The sequence below is a fragment of the Colossoma macropomum genome, unplaced genomic scaffold (assembly GCF_904425465.1).
Source record: "Colossoma macropomum unplaced genomic scaffold, Colossoma_macropomum, whole genome shotgun sequence".
Taxonomy (NCBI): Eukaryota; Metazoa; Chordata; class Actinopteri; order Characiformes; family Serrasalmidae; genus Colossoma; species Colossoma macropomum.
Window position 1 is genome coordinate 13,818,346 of NW_023494794.1, and position 20,896 is coordinate 13,839,241.

Below are 20,896 nucleotides of genomic sequence, written 5' to 3' on the forward strand. Positions count from 1 at the left end.
AGTGAAAATGAGAGTAAAATACATGAACATAAATGTCTGCTGTTAGAAGCCTATAATGATGATCTGATCTAGGTGTTTATGCTCTAAAAGTTTGAGTCTGTGCGGGCACCAGTATCACCAGAAGGGCATACTGATGGTCACACTGATCCAGAAAGTGGGTTATCGAGCAGCAGTTCTTTCCTTCGAAACATGCACCTTATTGCACTCATTCACACTTTATTTCTGAATCATTGTGTCATTTCTGTTCAATATTTTGCACTTTACCTCTGTGATTTACTACTATACTTTTTATAAAATGCACTTTAATTCTACTCTACATATTTATTTATTTAACTTAATGAAGCTATGGTATGGATAGGTACTTTGCATCGCTATGACTTCAACTGTTTGCATATATTAAAAGAAACTCTGGATAGGCAATATCATGTTGCATATAGACCCAATTCAAAAAACATGCTAACATTTTAGGAATTTTAGCAAAGTGGCACCTAGAAAAATCATGGAAAAGACAGAGAGGAACAACAGCAGAAAGGAAGAAGAAATCTGAATACTGGAGATGGATCAATGGCGAGATGACAGAATGAAGGGAGTATAGAAGAGTACAGAGAACTGATTGAATGAGGGAGGAGCCTCAGTTGCAGCTCCTTGCTGTTCTTTAAAGGAACTTGCTTAAAAAAACACTGAGCCAGTTTGATACACGACTCTTATTCATTCTGCTAAATGTGATTAACTGCTTTATTTTACATTGGATTTTTTTATTGTATTGCACTATAAGATACTATAAGCACTGCACCACTTACTTTTAAGAGACTTGAAACAACTCACAAAAACATGAAAGATATGGATATAAAAGGTTTTATGAAGAGACCTGGTGCACTCACCAAAAAGCATTTCATCTATGCTGTGTTCACAAAAAACGTACCAGCAGAAGTTTTTAAAGTTTTTAAAATTTAAATCATATTATTCATATTTGCACGTTTTCACATTTTGCTACTTAATGTTCTGCTTGTAGAATTTACTGTCTTCTTGTACCTTTTCTTTTACCTGAGTGCGTAGAAATGGTCAATCTGTAGGTGGCGCGCTTTCTCATTTTGAAACACACTTCCTGAGTTACTCGTAATGTAAAAAGAAAAGGACGGGGGCAGGGTTGTCAGTTTGACTTGTAGTCGTCACGATTTGCTGAATCACACAAACTCTTCCGCATCGTTAAAACTTTGGAGACGACAAGACACGGTCAGTGTCCGGCTTCCATACAGAGGCAACTGTTTGTAGATATCTGCGTTATTTTTTAGAGGTCTATGCGATTGCTAGAGTTTTAGAATACTCAGTTAGTAAAAGTAACGATTCTCAAGTGTTTAGAACGTTCGTTTTGGGGTATTTCATCGCGCAGTGAATGGGGCCATTACACAAATGGCATATGACAACTGACAAGCCGAACAAGCTGAAAACTGTGGTTTTCATTTGAATGGAGTGGATTATTTTTGACTGATCTGCATTTTCTCGCTGCTATACTGAACCTTGAGAAATGAAGCTCGGCAGACATTTCACAGTTTTTGGCAGTGCCATATTCTGTGTGGTGGTATTCTCATTGTACCTCATGTTGGATCACCTTCAGTTAGACCACATAAAAAACCCAAGTAATGGAGAGAGATTTGAGAACGTAAGTTTTTTATTTATTATCTCTTCCCATTTTCAGATTAACGTTTGTGCCATTGTACGCAACAAAAAGTTGCCACATGCTGTACATGGACTATGATACCTTATGCTAACATTACGATTTACCTATCAGTGTCAAATGTTTGTAAAACAGACCCAAACAACCTCTTGGTCTGTAGCCACCTTTGAAAGACGGTTTAAACTTCCTATTGAGTTTCCTAAGGATAGCCTAAACATAGTAGGCCACATAGGTCATATTTATTAAATATTTATTTATCTGTCTATTTTTATTATTTAATCTTTAGGCTCATAACAAGCTCATGGTATGAACAACGTCAAAGGAAGGAACAAACGAAGATACTTATTGATATTTTAAACGTACAGTCGCCAATAATGATTTTCTTTCAAATATAAGAAAATGTGCTAATATCTGTTGATAATTCTGCAGACTCTCGATTATGAGGAAATTCTTTTCTGTTGTTTACCCTTAACAGCGCTGGCTGCCACACAAGAACTCACTGGAATAACAAGTTTGTTTTAAAGGGTAGTTCTACTTATTTTTTTGGAATCACTGCATAATTCAGTTTTTAAGATGTAAACAAAGTGCTGAAGAGTGGTTTTATGTGAAATGCCTTGATTGTTGTTTCACAAATCAGATTTTCTTAGTTTAGCCAGATAACTTAAACCTGAAGTCAAGGTTGTCCAATGGGAAAAGAGCTGAGGGACATTCCTCTTGGACAGTTCTCATTTTTGGGTTTAAATTATCTGGCTAACTGAGAAATCCAGCTTTGTGGAATATCCTTTCCCTTAACTTACAAAGAAGTGTTAATATCAGTATTGATACAAACCAGACGTCGTCTGTGTACCTCAAAACTACACCAAACACCAAATGGTTATGAATATGCCTATATATATATATATGTAAAAACCTACATGCTTCTGTTATAAACATAAACACATTGGTCTAGGAATACTGCGGAAAACCCTTGTCAGAAAATGCAGGTTGTCACTGCATCTACAAATGCAAGTTAGGACTGTACTACACAAAGTAAAAGCCAAATATCAACAGTGTCCAGAAACGTTTGCGCCTTCTTTGGACTAAATGCTCAGTGAATATATGTATTGTGATCTGACAAGTCCACCTTTCAGATTGTATGTCTGTGTGTTGATAACTTGCACGTCTGTGAAAGAACCATTAATGCTGGGGTACATATGCATTTTGTAGCAACATATGTTGCCATCCAGATGTTATCTTTTTCAGGGACATCCCTGCTTGTTTTAGAAAGACAGCGCCATTCCATTTTCTGCATGTGTCACAACAGCATGGCTTCGTAGTAAGAGAGTGCAGGTGTTAGACTGGCCTGCCTGCAGTCCAAACCTGTCTCACAATGTATGTCAACTGAGACTCTGGACTGCTGAGTGATCAAAGTGTTATATTAAGCAAGAAGGGGAATAAAAAAATTCCACTTTTACAACTACGACAATTTGTGTCCTCAGTTCATAAACGTTTACTGAACACTGTTAAAAGGAAAAGTAAACATGCCCCCTACCCAACTTTTTTGGAACATGTTGTAAGTGTAGGTATGCAAAAAAACAGTAAATTCGTGAAAAAATAAATGTCTTTGTACTTTTTCCAATTGAATGTTGTTGAATGCTAAATCATAGCTGTCTGTTTTTATTTACATTTTTTGGTATTGGATTTGTACATCTCAATAATTCAATAATGCAGAAATTTTGAAAAATGGTGGAATTTCCCTTTAAGCAAATTTGTTTTGGCTCGCTTTGTAGCTTACATGGTCATGAAGCAAATGAATTGTGCTATTTTAAGGAAGTTGCCATTCAGCATTTTACATACTGTAAGCCCAAGAGCAGAAATATTAGATTGCGTGTAACCTAGGAACAGTTCTCTAATAACTATAGTGGTTGCATGAGCAAGCTACAACAAACTATTTTTGTGGTAAAGCCTAGCCTACTTGGGACATTGTAAACATATTCTACCATAATAATCTAAACAGTAAAAGTCAAAAATCAAATTAATTTACTGTGCTTATGTATGATTTCAGTTATTTTCTTTACTGGCACCTCAGTACAATGCAGATAAAACAGACAATTTAGCACTTCAAATACATTCAAAGAAGTCATTCCTGATAAAATATTTTTTGTATCCATTGTCTCATTAGGGGCAGTTGGACATCCTTCAGGACAAAATAGATCACCTCGAAAGACTACTTGCAGAGAATAACAAAATCATTGCCAACCTCAGGGATTCAGTGTTGAACCTGAGAACATCAGTTAAGGATGGCAGAGGGTCTCTGGAAGCTGGGAACGCAAGCCAGGTCTTGGTGGTACCCTCTGCTCCACGGATGGGGCCCATTGACTTGGAGGACTGCCAGTTTTCTGCTCAGACCTATTCTAAGGCTGCAGATACTGTACAGGTATGATCATACAGAACAGGACTAAAGGTGTGACGCTAGTAGGAGCAATTGAAAGTTCTGATTAATTTTGATTTAAAAGGGGGATTCTTTTTAAGAGATAATAAAAAGTTAAGCCTGCAGGACCATCTGTGTAAATGTTGTCATTGACTGTTAGCTCAGACACCTACCCATATGTTTTCCTTTCACTTATGATGGGTAGTGGAAAAGGACTATAAAATTTAATGGATATACTGTCATATGCAAAAGTTTGAACACACCCAAATTACAAAAAATATTGAATCTGTAAATAAAAATAAGTTATAACATCCTCTACAAAGAACACAGCAAAAAATGGCATTTTTCTAGATATTTTACTGCACAATGTTTTTGTTTTCATAGTGGTAAAAATAAAACACATACAAAATGTGCGTTTATTTGCACAGGACACATTTTTATGTCAATAATTTTCCAATATGTTAATTGTGCATTAAAAGTGTGTGTGCCCTCTATTTCACTTGCAAAATCAGCACAAAATAACATAATAACAGTACAAACTGTCTGTGAAACCTAAGTGCTTTTGCATGTGTGTGTTTTATAGTCTTAAGGTGATTCCTACTGCAGGCCAGTAGGAATAGCATCGATTATACAAACATGAAAAAGTGGTTAATCAACATTATCAACAAAAAGACTTGATGATAGGGAGAAATTGCTAAGAGTAAATTAAAAGTGAAGACTTTGATGACAACACTCTTGTAGCTAGCAGCAGGAGAACAGCCTGCTGAACTACTTCATTACTTGTATCAGAAACGTTTTTTAGATGAGTCAGAAAGAGAAGTGGATGTGCTTGTTAAACCAGCTTTATTTTGTGTGTGTGTTGTTTTCAGTGCAAAAAAACAAAAGTGCTGAAATTTCTATAATTGCACTCTGATCATCACGCACACAAATAACAGAAGCATTCCTTTCTTTTACTCTTTCACCGATTTGTTCGTATCACACACATATGCAATCTGAGTGGATTCTGTTCATTACTGGGTCATGCCTTCAGAATTTCGGGATGCTGATTTATCGGTCTTTCAATCGGAATGAGTTGAACTGAATGTCAGGGCCCATGGCCCTATGAATGTTGTCACACTGATTAGTAATATTTTTTTTCAGATGTTGGATGTGTATGATTTGCTCAGCTTTGATAATCGTGATGGTGGCGTATGGAAGCAAGGGTTTGATATCTCATATGAGGAGAACGAATGGGACGATGAGCCTTTGCAAGTGATTGTTGTTCCCCATTCACATAACGACCCTGGTAAGTGATCCAAATTCCTGTTAAATTTTTATCATTTTCCCTACATGTTGGTCAAGGACAGTTAGTTGAATATCATTCTGCTATTGTATTTTTCCATGTTTTTTTTCTTTTCAGTTAAAGCAATAGGGTTAGCGCCACTGATATGTGAGTGGAAAAACGTCTGTATTCCTTATCTCATATGAAGCAAGCCTGCCCTGATCTTTTTAAAGTATCTGTTCTGCCTCATACATTTTCAGTACATATAAAATAAGCATTATTGCTTCTTTATGTAAGTATGTTTCAGAAAAAAGCAGTTTAAGTTGCATTACCTGTCTTACTTATTTTTATCACATTTTATATTTTTTTCTCACAATATTAGTTTCAGCTCATTGTTGTTTAGGCTGAAAGTTAGTATGTTAGTATAATAGGACACTAAAATATGTAGAAGTGGGTGATAATGCAAAAACGTAATATGCTGATATCTACAGATTACCATATTTTGGATGTTTCTGTTTAAGATTACTTAGTCATGACATTTGTGAAATAGGACATCTAGTGTTTTTCAAGAGATTGGGATATGCTTTTAAAAGTAAAGGTTTTTGGTTCTTGTTGAGTACATAGTTCTACGAAGAACCTTTAATTGGTAAATAACCATTACATTATATGGAGTTAAACTTACCATGTGCATTCACGCAAGGCTTTTTAGTTTTTTTTAGCACCTTTTTTTGTACTTAAAGTTGCCAATTGCCATTTAATTCTGTTCAAATCCCTGACCCTCTAAAATTTAAAGCATATATTCAGTGAGGTTCGGTTATGGTCAGTTTGCTGTTGTGGTTTTACAGAGTGGCAAGGCGGTTCTGTTTTGTCATGCAAAAACAGGGAACTCATCTCTATATGGTCCTTTTTGACCTGACCAGTGCAGCTTACACATCCAATGGTGTGTGGAAGAGAGGGAAGGAAGTTAAGGGCAGATAGAGAAGAGATGAATTCACAGGCTGCAGACGTTTTTGTGTCTATGTATGTGTACTGATTTTCTTAGGAATGTATTCATAAATATTTGAAAACAAAATATTTGTCAGAACATTGGAATTTCAAATATATGCATGTTAAAACCTGGGTTTGTTTCATTATGTGTTCACTAGTTCTGGTAATTTCTCTGCTTTGTTTAAAAAGGGCTGAGCTGTGTTTTTCAAAGGTAAATTTGTTACATTCATCTGCCTTCATGAAACCTCAACTACTGATTTTCATAGCAAGAGAAAATACACCTGCAAGTTAAACTGGAAAGGTTAGTTCTAGATTTCCAGGCCTGTCATCCTAGCACAGCTGGGTGCATGCATGCACTCATATCACTAATGGCACTTTTAGGCATTGTCCATGTATAGTAACCTGATCTACAGTGGTCATATTTCAATTAGAATTTGCCAATAGGCTTACTTGTAATTAGTTCTGCAGTTTCTCTTATAATATTTTTAAGACTTTAAGAGATTTTAGCTGTGTGTGTGTGTGTGTGTGTGTGTCTGTGTGTGTGTGTGTGTTCTATTGTTACAGGCTTGAAATCGTAACAATAGAAGAACACTTTTGGGTTCTATGTAGAACCCTTTTCAAAAAGGTTTTATATGGAATCATCTACAGCACATACTCCATCAGTCTGAAGAACCATTTAATGATGCAAAGAGCCCTTTAATCATGCAGAGCCCTTTAATCATGCTCTTTGAGTGTTAATGGTTCCATATAAAACCATTTTTTTGCTAAATACCCTTGAGGAACCGTCATTTTTAAGAGTGTACTGTAAACCTTTATGCTCTGGTAGGTTGCACTACAGCCTAGCAGCAATTTTTTGTATGCTCTGGCAGAGGAAGAACCATGAACTGTAGTGTTTTTTGACTGACAGCAGAATCCATAGTCGATGGCCAAAGGGATTGAACACGTTGAGACGAGCTATACTCAAATAATGCAATTTACACTGATATCAATGGTTAAAATGACTAATATACTCTATATATATGATATAGAAATATATTAGATATAGCCATGGCTATGTAGAAGATAAAGCCATTTCTTTTGACTGCGTTTCAGTAAAGTTCAAACTAACTTGATGAACACAAAGCGCTTCTCTGACACTGTGAATCTGCACATGTCAGGGTACCTGGGCTACGCAGTTCTATTTACAAGCTAAATGATAACCAACGCTAAAAGAAGGCAATCCTTTCGTGAGTAGTTGTCTGTGTCTATCAAGTGCAACAAGGTTAGGATTTTGACAGTGTTGTACTAGTTTATATTCTATATTGTCTGTCTATAAGCTACATAAACTCAGATTTGGGAAAATGGCATGGGCCGACCTTATTAACTCATTTAAGCTAAAATTGGAACTATGTTATCATCCGCATAACATCCCAACTTACAGCATCCATTGCACCTTCAAACGCTAGGAGGCTGGAGCCAGGGGTCTGTTGTAAAAGCAATTTAATGCTTCATCTTTTGACAGTGGCGATTTATTTTCGTTACTTCGTTTCTTTGTATACTCCCGTTCAGTCATATACATTTGAGATTCATGTGGTCCTTAAATTTGAATAGGACTTTCTGACTACTCTCACTTAGCTTCTCTACATTACCTTGAGATGTGTCTGTGTTGTGAAATTTCCTTAGCTGTCTTTGGTCAACTTGCGCAGAATGATGCCAAATTGTACTCATGAACAAAATGATTTCAGTGATCTTAAATGACTGCCCTTTCCTAGCTACTCAGATGTTTTTTTTCTGTTTTTATAGTCCATAGTGATTCATACTGTGTTCTAAACCACACTGACTTGTCTGCATGACCTGAATTAAGACCTGGATGCTGTTTGAACGGGTTAAACGTTGGCCATGTATTTATGGAAATGGTTTGAGAGACTATTATTCTAAGTTTTTGTTAGCAAACACTGTCGCCTTGTAGCTCTCGTTCAGTTGAAAAAATAGGTAAAATTTTGACAACCAACATGTCTTGGCTGATTAGGTGGAGTTCAAGTGAATTTAAGTGGAAGTAAAAATGTTTTACAGACTATTCCTCTTGATTAATTCACTTAATGTGACAGAACTGTCCAAAAAAAACCCACAGAAATCCACCTAATCCAACTCCATAATGTCCACCCTGCTACCTTTATGCAAGTGATGTGCTTTTTGCTCACTCCATCTCGCTCTCTACCTCACTCCCCAACCCGAGCTACATCATGTAGCAATCAAATTGAAAGCACGTTTTTTTAAAAACGAATTAATAAAAATGCTACCCGTTTTTAATTGGGTCAAAATATGCTTGGCAGGTGTCCATATACCTGGGTGCATTGCAGTGTGTTTATGTAATAATTATTGTTCTTTACTGTTTTTTATGGTCATTTGTATTTATGAGAGTTCAAAAGTAGTTTTGGGACTTCTCTTTCATTTTTTTTAAAGAATTAATTTGTTAATGTATTATGGAAATTGTTCTTTACCATATTCAGAGGTAAGTAATTTTAGCTATAATATATCAATCAGCACTTTTGTTACAACAAAACAAACTGGAAAACTTTCACCTAACGCCCCAATTTACTTTAAAAAGATCTGTTGAAAAATATTGTCTCTTGGTGACAAAATGTGAGATACGTAAAAAAAAATTGCAGCTACATTGCAGAAAAATTGTAGATACATTAACAATTAAAGAATCAAGTGTGATGTACTGAAATAGTGTTCAGCTTTTCAAGGAAGTGTTCAAAACGCTCTTACCATCCGAAAGAGAAAATTCAAGGAATAGTTGAGCATCTGTTGTGCAAACTCTTGCCTAGGCCTTCCAAAAGAAAGGATTTGCAACAAAATTCTAACCTAAATGAATTACTAAATAATAACCTACATAAAGGAAAGAGACAATTACATTAATTTGGCCCACTAACATTTGAGTACTTGTACTTGCCTTACTTAAACTTTCAATCAATCACCAGGATTAATGAGTTTTAATTATTCATTTTCGTAGTTATTGTTGATTGTTATAACTTTTCTGATGGATATGAATGAATAAATCATAACTTAGAAATTCATAAACAAACAAATAAATTGTATTAAGAGAGTGTCCCAAGACTAGCTTTGAGCACTGTAGATGTTGCTTTAATGCTTTAAGCAATTTTCATGCGAACCCTTCTGTTTTTCCTCATACATTGCACAAGCACACTAACGTCCCAACTGATCTACTGGGTCCATGGAGGTCTGCATCTTTCAAATGAGCAAAAGAGTTCATGTTGTCAGTTTTGTGTTTTTTTGTGGGTGGCCTTAATGGATATACAATTTGGGGTGTTTGCATTGCAAAGGTACTAAATCTAGGGGGGAATAAATGCAAATAGATTCATTCAGTGCACATCATGCCATTTCCTAAAGTAATTTAGAGAATGGTGATTGCATGTAGAAATTAATATCACTGAGTGTCACTCGGGCATCAGACAAAGACACTGTGGTGTTGGACCTATGGTCAAGGCCTACTCAGATTGATGAGGAAGCCTGTTTCAGCCACTGGAAAAAAATAAATAGCTACTTACTTTAATAAGTCATGATGAAATTTTATCTCCTGATTATGACTTAGCAAGTCATAATAATTAGATACTATCTCATAATAATGAGATCCTTCATTATTATGACATGCTTTATGGCCTTTTTTAACAAGCAGTGGGAACAGGCTTCCATAGCCTGATAACAGTCTTACCCAATCAAATGGGTAAAGAATATTTATTCAGCTGCATTTTTGATAATGAATTTTGATTTGGTTTCTGTAAATTTTGTGGCCAAGCTGATTGTTTTCATGTTTCTCATAATTATGATATGCTATCCATAGCCAACGATAACAGTAAACCAACGATGACGTTTAGTGGAACCAGAGAGGATACATTGAGTGAAAGCCACCATGTCAAATACAAAGGCACGTGAATTTGGCAAAAGGGCGAGGGGACTCATTTCCCTCCTTAAGCAACAGAGACTCGAGCCTGCTCACACAAGTGGGAAGTCTGTCCATTTAAGTTTTATTTCAAGTTTGTTCAGACAGCCGCCCAGTCTTTCTTTACAGGCTGCTGCTGTTGCCCTGGGAGAAGGGGGAGGTTGAAGCGGTTAATGCAGGACTTTAGCAGACAGGAACTGTACCCCCTTTTCGTTCCACTGACTTCAACAGGCATGCACCATCTTGGTCAACCTTACATATAACATTTGGCGGAACTATTCCTGCAATATGTGAACTGAGCACTTTTGTGTGAGAGAGTAGAGAAAACCCTTCACTAAATGCTGGCAACATGGCACATTGAGCAATAGTGCACACAGGTAAATGAATAGGAAGCTGAAAATTCAGGGGGGTATTGAAGGCCTTATCCTCATCAGGTCAGTGAAATAACACTTACTAAATAGATAAGCAGTCTCCCACTGTAAGGGCCTCCTGGTGCAACATTGTACATTTAGCATACTTCATACAGTTAAATAAATAAAGCTGACATTCAAGAGGGATGTTAAGGAATTTTATTTTACCCATAATAATTTTCCTAGATTAGTAGTAGCTGGCAACTTTGTGTGGTGAGCATCAGTGCATAGGGATCAATTAATAAAAAGCTGAAATTGCAATGAAATTAAGTGAGCATGAGCCAGGTTACTTTTTTACAAGGAGAGACTGTTTCGCTGTTTGGTGTCTTCCATTTGTCTGGCCCAACATGAATATAAATTTTAATATCCCTCTAGAACATGAGCTTTTTGTTCATTTACCTGTATGCAGTATTGCTCAGTGTGCCCTATTTGAAGTTAGTTTTAAGGTATAAAATTATCATGACATGCCCTTAGAGAAAATGGGATGCAGTGTGATATACACCGATCAGGCATAACATTATGACCACTTCCTTGTTTCTACGCTCTTTGTCCATTTTATCGGCTCCACTTACGATATAGGTGCACTTTGTAGTTCTACAATTACAGACTGTAGTCCATCTGTTTCTCTGCATACTTTGTTAGCCCCCTTTTACCCTGTTCTTCAGTGGTCAGGACCCCCATGGACCCTCACAGAGCAGGTACCATTTGGATGGTGGATCATTCTCAGCACTGCAGTAACACTGACGTGGTGGTGGTGTGTTCATGTGTATTGTGCTAGTGCGAGTGCACTGTCCACTCTATTAGACACTCCTACCTTGTCAGTCCACCTTGTAGATGTAAAGTCAGAGACATCTGCTGCTGCACAGTATGTGTTGGTCATCCTCTAGTCCTTCATCAGTGGTCACAGGACTCTGTTGGCAGGATATTTTTGGTTGATGGACTATTCTCAGTCCAGCAGTGACACTGAGGTGTTTAAAAACTCCAGCAGCACTGCTGTGTCTGATCCACTCAGACCAGTGCAACACACACTAACACACCACCACCACATCAGTGTTACTGCAGTGCTGAGAATGATCCACCACCCAAATAGTACCTGTGAGGGTCCATGGGGGTCCTGAGCACTGAACAGCAGGGTAAAAGGGGACTAACAAAGTATGCAGTGAAACAGATGAACTGTAGTCTGTAATTGTAGAACTACAAAGTGCACCTATATAGTAAATGGAGCTGATAAAATGGACAATGAGCGTAGAAACAGGAGGTGGTCATAATGTTATGCCTGATCGGTGTAGGATACTCCTACATGTGAAAAGTGCTCCTCCAGTGGATAAAATGTGATGCAGTGCTGTAAAGGGTGTCCCTATACGCGTGAACATGTGGGGAAGTTTCTTAATGGATGCCCCTCTAATGGAAAAAATGTGATGTGGTGCTATATAAACGCCCTCAAAATGAGAGAAATTCCCTATAGGTGCCTTTATGGGGGGGAAAAAAAAAATAACTCATGAAGTGCCCTCTTAGATGCCCTTCCAAGGGAGAAAACCCAACAAAGTGCCCTTGCAATGGTCACAGCATCCACTTACTTTAATTAGATTTTCAGTTTACCCCTTAAACCCTGCTTACGTTCAAAATACGTTGTATGGCTGCTAACAAATCTTTTCTACGTTTTTCCAAGGGGCCAATAAGGCTAATATATACCTAGTATTTTGATGTTAACTGCACTGTCACTGTTTTTTTCAATGGATCCTTTAAACCTTTAGGTCAGATTATGTTAGGTTGTGTTAACTGTATTGTTAGTAAAAGACAAAGTAAATTGTTGCCAATGATGACACAAAGTTTAAAATACTCCATCAAGTTTTCAGTTTTAGCCACATCCCTTCTAAAATGTTCAGATGTCAGGGGGGAGCTTAATACAGACTGAGCTGTAGCATCCTGCTACAGTGTGTTGCATAGGTAATACAGCAAGCTTTCTATGATGTTGAAAAGATCAAGTATGTACACTGCAAATGCTTTTACAGATCACATTTTTAGCCTAGCTAAGGAGCTAGCTAATTAAACTGGTACTTTGCTTGTATACTGAATTTGGAAATCAAGCAGAAATGTAAAAATCCTTTCCCAAGTGAATTATTTTAGGGTAATTTACATAAAATGCCCATAGGACTTGCTTTTTCAATTAACTTAAGAGCTACAGCTCTTGACTACTAAGCTCCCAAATCATAGTTTTGTCATTGACATCATTGTGTGTGTGTGTGTTTGTGAAACAAATGTTAATTGTTTTCTCTGTGTTTTACTTCAGAGGTGTTTGTGAAATAAACATTTGAAAGGTTTTTAGTTCCTGTGTAAAGTGGGTCGCCTAGTGACAATGTTAATCTTAATCAGACAGAAAATGGGGATCCCTGAGGACTGGGCTTATCTTCCTAAGATCATATACATACATACATACATGCATCATCTAAACCGCTTATCCTTCTGGGTCGCGGTGGGGTGCTGGAGCCTATCCCAGCTGTCATTGGGCGGAAGGCAGGATACACCCTGGACAGGTCGCCAGTCCATCACAGGGCAGACAGACAGACATACACAATCACACACACACTCACACCTAGGGGTAATTTTAGCACGTCCAATCAGCCTGACTGCATGTTTTTGGACTGTGGGAGGAAACCGGAGTACCCGGAGGAAACCCACGCAGACACAGGGAGAACAGGCAAACTCCACACAGAAAGGACCCTGGTCACCCAGCCGGGAATCGAACCCAGGCCGTTCTTGCTGTGAGGCAACAGTGCTACCCACTGCGCCACCGTGCTGCCCCCGTATATATATACATATTTCTTAAAAATGTTTTTCATCGTGTATAATTTTGTAAAGCCAACTTTGGTAATAATTTTAATATTAAGCTTATCACTGGGCTTATTTACAGTCCAGTGGGTTGATCCTGTAAGTCTTGAAAAATGTTATCTACCTGCTGTTTTGACTGGCGGTGGTGATGGATCTCTGTGACCCCTTCACTAAACAATTTGGAGAGAAATGCCCAGAGTGCTGGAAGTTAGAGGTAAATACCATTTGTTTTGTGTTAGCTAGATAGGTTAACTAAGAAAATAGCTACAAGTTAGCGTAACCAAGCTGCAGCAGTATAGTACTATTTTATGTTTTTTAGACTACTGATAATAAATGTGCGGATGAAACGTAATGTGATACTACATTTGAATGCTCCCTTGTTAGGACACAGTGTAATTTTGTGTTATCATAATCCTGATGCTCCAAGCGCTGCTTAGTAACTGTTACACTATCCTTCATTATCTTGCTCAAGCTTTCAGGTTTTTAGCTTTGAGTCAGTGTCCCTGTGAATGTGCCTGAGGTATCTATAAATGTGAGATCTGAAACTTTGACAGAGTAGAAAATGGCCATTTCGTAAGCCAAATATAAAATGTCAGCCACCCGAATTAAAATGTTTAGTTGTCCTTGTCGGCAGTGATCTGTGTCATCAAAGGTAAGATATAAATGTGAAGAAAAATAATCTCCCTGCCCTCCTTGGCAGTATGCCTTAGCTGGACTGTTTGACAGTTTAGGTTTTTAAGTTTGCTGCTTTTTTCTGTGTTTATGTACATTTCAGCTGTCCAGTTGTAATTTATGTTGTCTTCATTGGGGTTAATGTTTTGCTTGTCAGGAACGGATGCATGCTTTATAGAGAAGTGTTGCATAGTTTGTTGGGTTTATGTTGACCTATGTTCCTATTAGTGTGTAAGTAATCTTACCACTGTTTTGTCTCGATTGGGGAAAAGAAAAAAATGTGCACTCACAGTGGTGACGTACCAACACTGCGGTTAGTATGCCGCCATTGTGGTGCTGCAAAGGCCTTGTTTAACTTGCTGTGATACAATTAACGAAATCACTTGACAACCAAAAAAGAAAGGGGCCCACCAAACATTTGTCCCGAGGGGCCCATAATTTGATCATCTGGCCCTGCTGTAGAGCATCTACCAAGTGTGTCTTTACTGTTATGATATAAATAGAATCTTACATGATGAGAAATGTTTTAAAAAGAGATATAGTGGAAAATAGTAAGCCTATCATTTGTTCATTTTAGAAGCAATTTCTTTGCTTTTGTGTTTTCTTTATAGTTAAGTACAAGTACTTTTTTATTTTAATATTTTTATATTTCATTTTTAGTTTTATTTCTGTGGTCTTTTTATATTTTACTTTTCTGAAGCAGAAGTTTGAACTTTTATAATTTGTTGCTATTATTAATGTTCTTCATTTCTTTTTTGTGCCTAAAATTTTTGGATGCATTCATAGCATTCGATTGCATCATCAAGAAGACCATATCTCCAAGTTGGTAGGCGAGCTGTCACTCTGTCTTTGCTCAGATGTAGCTCGTCTCATCTCAGTCACAGCAGCTCCAACCCTGCAGTTGGATAAAAACCAAGCAAAATAGATCAGAATGACCACAGAACAAGATTAAAAGATATGTAGACGCTTTAGATGCAGTCTCCAGATAACACTCTGAGGATAATATTAGCTAGATTGATGGACTGGATCTGTATGCATTTCTCCATAGTTCAGAATATTCCAGTGCGTGATATTATGTAAAAAGTAATAAAAATGCCTACAAAAACTTCCAAAGCTCTTAATTAGTAAACTCCTACAGACATATAAAGCTGAAGTTAGCTTTTTATTAGCCATCTTCTCATTTGAATATTCTGTTCCACCTTAAATGTGCTGCAATTACAATGAGGTGCAACAAATACCTCAAACATTCGCTTGGAGTTTTACTGCCTTTGCTAGATCGGTTATGGCTTTATCTCATTACAAACAGCACATCAATGATTGTATGTATGAAGTGCTATAGTCACGCCTTTCATGTACATATAGTGTAGACCTGTTTTAAATCTGTCAAAATCAATATTTGTGTTGGCCAAAACAAGACATTGTCCTGTCATTTTTTACTTTTATTGGTATGCTGGGATAGGTCAAAAATAAGCTATTGGAATTGTGTTGTGAAGTGTGTGTGTGTGTGTGTGTGTGTGTGTGTGTGTGTGTGTGTGTATGTGTGTACGCTCATTCAGAAACTACAGCAGTGCATCTAACAAAAAAGACAGCATCTCACGGTGATGAACATGGAGATACATGTGTCCTAGATTTTGAGTTAACGAGAAATGAACATATTGCAGATGATATGTTAGGTTGATGATATGATAGGGAGTTGATCTATGTTTATGTTGCAAAACATCTAGTGTTTAAATATTACAATGATTTGTTTTGCTTTTCTGGCTGGTGTAGCAACTACTACTTTTCCTATTTTTGGATTAACTAAAATTGACCCCCTAAAAGTGCTAGTACCAAATGAAATCATCACAAATTACTGCTCTGATTCAGGCTGGCTGAAGACGTTTGATGACTACTACCGAGACCAGACACAGCATATCCTAAACAACATGGTGGTGAAGTTACATGAAGACAAACGGAGGAAAATGATCTGGTCTGAGATCTCTTACTTTTCCAAATGGTGGGACAGCATTGACAACCAGAAGAGGGACGCTGTCAAGAAGTAAGGCATTTTTCTGGCTTGAACTTCCATAAAAGCAAAACGAGTATACAATTATCCTCATATGTCATGATAATTTATTTATTCATTATTTGCAAATTTGACTTTTTGACTAGCCTCTAATGTGAGTGTGATTGGTTATTGGTGGTGGTGTGCAGGATTTTTAATGCTGGACTGCTGTGGTTTTACTTCCATTTTAATTACAACTCAAGTTTAAATGTATAATAAGACTGTAATGAATATTCCGTAAATACATGATGATTAAAATTTGATTAACCAAGATTTTTATAGAACGTGTATAGGAGAATGGTGCTGCATGTATTAACAGAGGGACAGCTCCTAATTCTGACTTGGACTGAGAAGCATCTTAGCAGCTTACATTAATGTGAGTGGCGAGTGCAGCACATACCGTGTTTAGTGTTAAAGTAGCTTCAGTCAATATGCATGGCATCTTCTCCGATAAATAATTTCAGCACAGCAGGTAATGTCTTAATGCTACAGAAGAGCCTGCTTAAACTGGAGAAAATAAACATGCTTATGTTTGTGGAAGGAAAATTGCATTCTGACTGGTAGTTCTGACTATGGTAGTTCTTGCTGTATGTTTAATAGATTAAGTTATACTTCAACAGCATATTAAAAAAAAATATGGTTAAAAGGTTTACCAAGTTAAGCTAGCCCACAAGTTACAGAAATACAGAAATCAATTTAATATAGTTCAGGCTAATAGCAATAATGCAGAGGCTACACCCTCTGTTTAGCAAGCACAACCACAAAAAAGTGCTAGAACACAAGAAGTTGTGCTACTATAGAATGTTCTGAAGCCAGAGATCACATTAGTCCTGATATATGACAAGGTTTTCAATATAAAATGCAGAGTATGAGAAATATGTTTTACTTTTATGCATCTTAAAGCTGCAGCAAACATTTTCTGACATAAATTCAAAAAAGCTAGCAAGTCACCAGCTGGAAGTAGTTGGCTCCCCTGCACACCATAAAACAATGAAGTTTTTATAGCAAGACAGAGTTCTGTTTTCGTGGAACATAGCGCAAGCGTAAAAATAAGGTGCAAAATTGTGCCATTGGTGCATATAGGTGTGGCAAATATATATTTGAGTGGTGGACTTTAAGAGAAAAGCGTTTGACAAGCTTGCCCAGATGAAAGATCGTTGTGCATCTTTTCTTTTCGAGCAGTGAACATCACTGGTGAGTCATTCTACATTATTACAAGGCGTGTTATTCCTAATGCCCTGCCCTGATATGTTGCTTTTGAAATGTAGTTGCAGACCACAAAGACTGTATACTGCTAGATAATTGTGGGTTTGTAATGCGATGCTGTATAAACAGGATTTTTGAGATCTAATCATATCATATCACTCATATTCCTGTCTCCACTTCCACTAACTCCTGCACCATGTTACATTAATTTGTGAATTTGTGATTTCATTGATGGAGTGTGTTTGTGTTTGGATCAGGTTTGTGTGTAGTTTCATTGAGGAGCCTGCTGCTGCCCCTACAGTTTATTGTGCCCCACCAGGCTTTCTGTGCCAGAGACGCCACTACTGAACAAATTAAAGGAGCCAGAATGCATTAGGAAGTGTATATGCTTCTGTGAGTCTTCTTTCTTCTTTGGGTCAGAGGTTACCAGCACATAGCCCAGGTGGGATCTGGTCTTTACCAAAAGTCCTTTCTCTGTTGCTTCCATTAACAAGCAAATCTTAGACACAGGCCTATCCAAATGCCCAGTCTTGGTTCTCAGCCAAACTGAGCAAACCAGACTCCTTTTGTCAGGGTAAATCTAGATTACGTTTCCCATCAACCAGGAACTATGTGAGACTGTTGGGTCCATAATCACCACTATATCCCCAATGCAAAAATCTCTTTGTGGTTTTATCCATTTCTGCCTTTCTTGCAGTAGTGGCAAATACCACCTTTTCCAGAAGAGGTCTGACAGGTACTGGACTTGTCTCCGTTCTCTTCTAATATACAGTTCATGTTCTTGAAATATACCTGGGGGAAGAAGTGGCTTTGACTTCATCAACAGAATGTGTTTGGGGTAAGCGCCTCCAAATCAGCTGGATCATCAGAGAGTTTGGTAAAGGGGCGGTCATTGAGAATGGCCTCGACCTCACACAGGACGGTATGAAAGCACTCATCATCCAGAGGCAGCTGTTGGAGAACAGAATACATGACCCTTTAGATGATGCGAATGAGTCGTTCCCATATACCACCGTAATGTGGACCAGACAGGCGGATTAGAACTCCATTGGCACAGCTTGGTGAAGGCACTGCTCCAAAGAGATGGACCTTCATCCTGTATTCTACAAGTTCCTGTGCCACGTCACTCCACTGTGCCATGTAAGAACACTGAAGAGATTATTAGTAAGATCAGGACATTGTAGCAGCTGGCTATTCATTCAGTGACGTTCCTTTAGATACTGCACCACAGTCGAACACTACCTTCAAAGTTTTCTTCTTTAAGTGATGCATTCCATGATGTGGAATGTACCACACCTTGCCATATGCACGATTCACCTGTTCGTATGGTACCACTTCAGCATATCCTTTAGCAAAGAGGTTGGTGAATCACGATGTATACTCTATCTGATACTCTTTGTTCCCTTTGTTCCTGTCTTTTTGATCTACAGCATGCTGTACAGCAATGTCACAATTATTTGTCATGATCACATCATCAAGCCTAAAGGGTAAGTCAGTGCAATAATGCCTCTCAATCGTTTCAGGTGAGGACCTCATTACTTCTATGAATTGTAAGTCTTCTCTGGACATTCCCACACCCTCATCTGAGAATCTTTCATTTAAATCTTGATTATGCTGCGCAATCAGCAGGTCTTCCAGCTGGGCAACAGATATCCTGTTTGCAGCAACTACAGGGAGGCTTCAAGGCTGGGGATCTTAATGTCTTTCAAATAAGTCAGTTTTCTCAAATCATCTTGAATAAGGATGTTACCTTTATCCACAGGCGTGCTCTTCTGAGTAAAGATTTTGTGTAACTCCCAAAATGAACTCTCATTCAGGCCGCACGCCTTTAGGCCTTTCAAGACAAAAGTGCTGATTTCTGTTGTCCCGTGGAACGAAGAAGAATACTTGTCCTTACACCGTTTATAATTAACTTCTTTGTAAGATTCTCTGTACAATAGGTGGCTAAACTTCTGGAATCCAGGAATGGGTTTTATTTCCAGTCTTGGCCTTTAGTTTGACTGGTACAATGGATAGTATGCCGTCTCTTTTCCCGGCCCCAGTATGAGAACATGTCTGCAGAGAGACAACGACACTACTTGTAGACTTGTTCTATGTTGTCCTAACCTTTGGTGCAATATGAAGTATGGTGGGGTGCCTTTGGCTACATGTGCTGCAGACCAAGCGATGCTTACAGCCTGTGCTCATGTGTCCGGCCTTTAAACAACCAAAACAAGTTCCATTCTTTCTAAGATGATCAGTTCTGTCTCTGAGTTTTAATTATATTTCTGTGGAATGTCTACCATTACACAATAGGCAGGGTTCCAGGTTTCAGAATGTATAACTGCGAATTCACCAACCTTAAACCCTGGGAACTGGTGCACAGACTACTGGTCACAGAGCAACGCAGATAACAATGTCACCTAGCTAGTAGCTAACAAAAAGGAAAAGAGAAAGATTTAAGATGAACAGCAATAATTTGGATTAATCTTATTTGCATTTATAAGCACTCAGCTGGTTTCCTGATAAGTTTAATCTGCAAGCAGAAACTCTTAAACACTGTAAAAAGTCCCGAAGCTAAAGTCAGCGTTGTTTTGTGGTTGCAGCAGAGAGATAGTCGAGCCTGTGTCAGTGAGTGCAGTGAGCCATTTGCTGCCGAGGCTGCACTCTGTCCAAAGTCCATGGTGGCGACTGCTCTTACCAGTGGCAGCAACAATGCTTAGGGTTACTCTTTCTCTCCCAGTGAAGGTCGGACAGCCCCATTCTCGTTTTTCACAAGCTCAGGTTCATGGCATTGTTGAGCAAGATGTCCCGTTTTTTTCACACCACCAACACGCTCTCCATGCTGCTGGTGTTCTTACTCTCAACCTCCTCCTTGGACTCTTCTGCCGCGTATTACTGTGTTGCTTGCTTTGAGGTCCCGTCGTTAAGGATGACTTTTACTTTTTCAGCTTCCGTGATGGCAGCTTGTAGACTAGTCGGTTTAGTGAGGCACATGTGCTGCCTCAGCTCTTCCAGCAATAGCGTGTTCAGGAAATACCCCAAAACCATCTCCTCCTGAACTTGCTTCTCAAATGTGGGGTAAGTCTGCTGGACCATAGTGCTCAAGTCTGCCACCAGCATGCTTACTCACTCCTCCTTCCGAACTTCACCTGTCTGGGAGCAGTTTCCTGACAGATGGTACCACTGGTACTTCCCCAGACTGCCGTTGGAGAGCTGCTGTCAATGCTGCAAAGTCAGGTGCTTGGAGTACTTTTCCCTCGAGGGCGAAGCAAAGCTGGATTGTGGTCTCTGCCTCTGCTCAGCCGCAAAGCTGGGTGACCATCTGCAGCTGCACCAAGCACGGCTCCCATAGTCCTTCCCCATTGTAGCGTGGTAGAAGAAAGTGAACTGGCTCTGCTCTGTCATGCCTCAGCTGGATGCTGCTGGCCACTGCTGCTCCACCACATTCACTTGCACTCTCACTGGCATTGCGTTACT

At 38.5% G+C, this 20,896-nt stretch overlaps 1 protein-coding gene across 2 annotated transcripts in view; it reads left to right on the forward strand.

Moving 5' to 3' along the window:
- The first annotated feature begins 1,145 nt into the window (after nucleotides 1-1,145).
- man2a1 (mannosidase, alpha, class 2A, member 1) overlaps nucleotides 1,146-20,896 on the forward strand; it is a 91,260-nt gene continuing 71,509 nt past the window's right edge. For both annotated transcript variants that reach the window (XM_036580301.1, XM_036580302.1), the window contains exons 1-4: nucleotides 1,146-1,660; nucleotides 3,837-4,091; nucleotides 5,226-5,370; nucleotides 16,054-16,225. In XM_036580301.1, coding sequence (XP_036436194.1) covers nucleotides 1,526-1,660; nucleotides 3,837-4,091; nucleotides 5,226-5,370; nucleotides 16,054-16,225 — 707 coding nt within the window. In that variant the 5' untranslated portion in view covers nucleotides 1,146-1,525. The remainder of the gene's footprint in view (nucleotides 1,661-3,836; nucleotides 4,092-5,225; nucleotides 5,371-16,053; nucleotides 16,226-20,896) is intronic.